The following is a 1,795-nucleotide window of genomic DNA, read 5'->3' as shown; positions in this document are numbered from 1 at the left end:
TGTGTGTGTGTGTGTGTGTCAAGTTACATTTTATAGATCACATATTCTACTGGCCCATCTCATCATTACTGAACGAATTGATTTCGAGACTCAAAACGAATTTAAATGACATTTCTCCGGTGTGTCGCAGCGATTGCATCAGATTCAGATTATTCCGAGATTTTACCGAATTCAGTGAATATTTTGTCTTATTTTTAATATACGTAATTTTTTTTTAGTCTGGTGCTGCTTGAATACTGTAGTGCTTTATGTCTTGTAATCTAGCGTTAGGTTTTATTCTTCATTCATTTGAAAAGCTGATATGTCAAATTGGATGCCCATTGATGACGCAATCATAATGCGACTCAGAATTTCATGCTTTATTTCTTTATTTAAAATTGTATAAGGGTCTCGTCAGGGGTCTGCAGGTCTTCAAGGAGAAGTAAGACTCCGTGTTTGTGGTTCTGCTGTTTGTGGTTCAGTGTTATGGTCTTTATATGGCTGGTTTTGTTGTGTTTGTAGGTTGGAAGCTCCTCGGTACAAGCGTGTGAGTCCGGCGGACGGAGGAGAGCCTCAGCGGCTGGTCATAACCGAGGAGGTTCATATCAGAGTCGTATTTCAGCTTAGAGGTTTAATTATATTGATTTCTTAAGAGCTCAAGTACAGTGAGAAACCATCAGCCATAGTGAAGAATGGAGGGAGACCATTAAAATGAATGTAATGGCTGCGGTGCTGATATTAGATAATATTACGTGTTTATCTAGACGGCGTCTGTGAGGCCGCACGCTGTAGCAGCTGTACTGCGCGACGTCACCTTCACTCAGGAACGATACGAGAGCTTCATTGAGCTGCAGGAGAAGCTGCACCAGAATTGATGTCATACACCGATCGGTCTACACACGCAAACAAAGCCAAAACCTGGCCAGGATGCGTCCTGGGAAAATGGCACGTATGGTCACCCTAATATATATATATATTTGGCACAGCATCGTCTTTTAAATTCAATCTTTCTGAAAATCCTGAGTCTAATTATGCTTTGTTTATAAACAAATCCACTATAAAAGGAAGTGAACAAAGAACCAATTCTTACTGACGTGATCTGGATCTTCATTAAAAATAAACTTCATCCACTCTTTCATATTGTTAGGATCAGAAGGAAGGCAATGCAAAGACAGTGTTTTCCACAACTTGGCACTGCACAGCATCCTGTTGTCTTCAGAATCAGAGCCATGTTTATAGTCTGATTTTTGTATAGCCGGTGGTGCTTATCCACACTATTACATCATAGAATCGTACATTCCACAAGCTGTCATTTTAGCAGATTGGCTTCAATATAAGCTGTTTTTAGGCTAACTAAAAATTTCTGAGTTCTGAAACTTACAGGATACTTTTATAGTAAAATTACCTCTTATATGTCAAGATCGGGTTCTCAGTTCATGACCCCTTTAAACCTAGAATTGCAGCCTAGAAGTTGCACTGCAAGTTCTGATGTTTTATCACTCTGTTCTGCTCCCATCAGGAAAAGGACCCTGGTTGCCATAGGAACTCATGATTTGGACACCATCTCCGGTCCGTTCACTTACACAGCCAAACCACCTGGCGATATCCGCTTCAAACCGCTCAATCAGAGCAAAGAGTACACCGCCACTGAGCTCATGAGTCTCTATAAGGTGAGATTGGATTGGCTGTTCTGGCCAGATCAGGTTTGTTATCATTAACTAAAACCATTAAAAAAAAAAGATAATTTTATATATATATATATATGTGTGTGTTTGTGTGTGTTTGTGTGTGTGTGTGTGTGTGTTTGTGTGTGTGT

At 40.0% G+C, this 1,795-nt stretch overlaps 1 protein-coding gene across 1 annotated transcript in view; it reads left to right on the top strand.

The window, feature by feature from the left end:
* The window catches only part of LOC107669861 (phenylalanine--tRNA ligase beta subunit-like), a 6,955-nt gene that overhangs the window by 332 nt on the left and 4,828 nt on the right, over positions 1–1,795 (top strand). The window contains exons 2-5 of the mRNA XM_016462287.1: positions 387–421; positions 502–577; positions 744–850; positions 1,493–1,649. Of these exons, the coding sequence (XP_016317773.1) occupies positions 387–421; positions 502–577; positions 744–850; positions 1,493–1,649 (375 nt within the window). The remainder of the gene's footprint in view (positions 1–386; positions 422–501; positions 578–743; positions 851–1,492; positions 1,650–1,795) is intronic.

This window comes from Sinocyclocheilus anshuiensis, unplaced genomic scaffold (assembly GCF_001515605.1).
Source record: "Sinocyclocheilus anshuiensis isolate Anshui unplaced genomic scaffold, SAMN03320099.WGS_v1.1 scaffold272, whole genome shotgun sequence".
NCBI classification, from domain to species: domain Eukaryota; kingdom Metazoa; phylum Chordata; class Actinopteri; order Cypriniformes; family Cyprinidae; genus Sinocyclocheilus; species Sinocyclocheilus anshuiensis.
The sequence above is the reverse complement of the archived record's forward strand: the minus strand, read 5'-3'. Positions and strand labels throughout refer to the sequence as shown.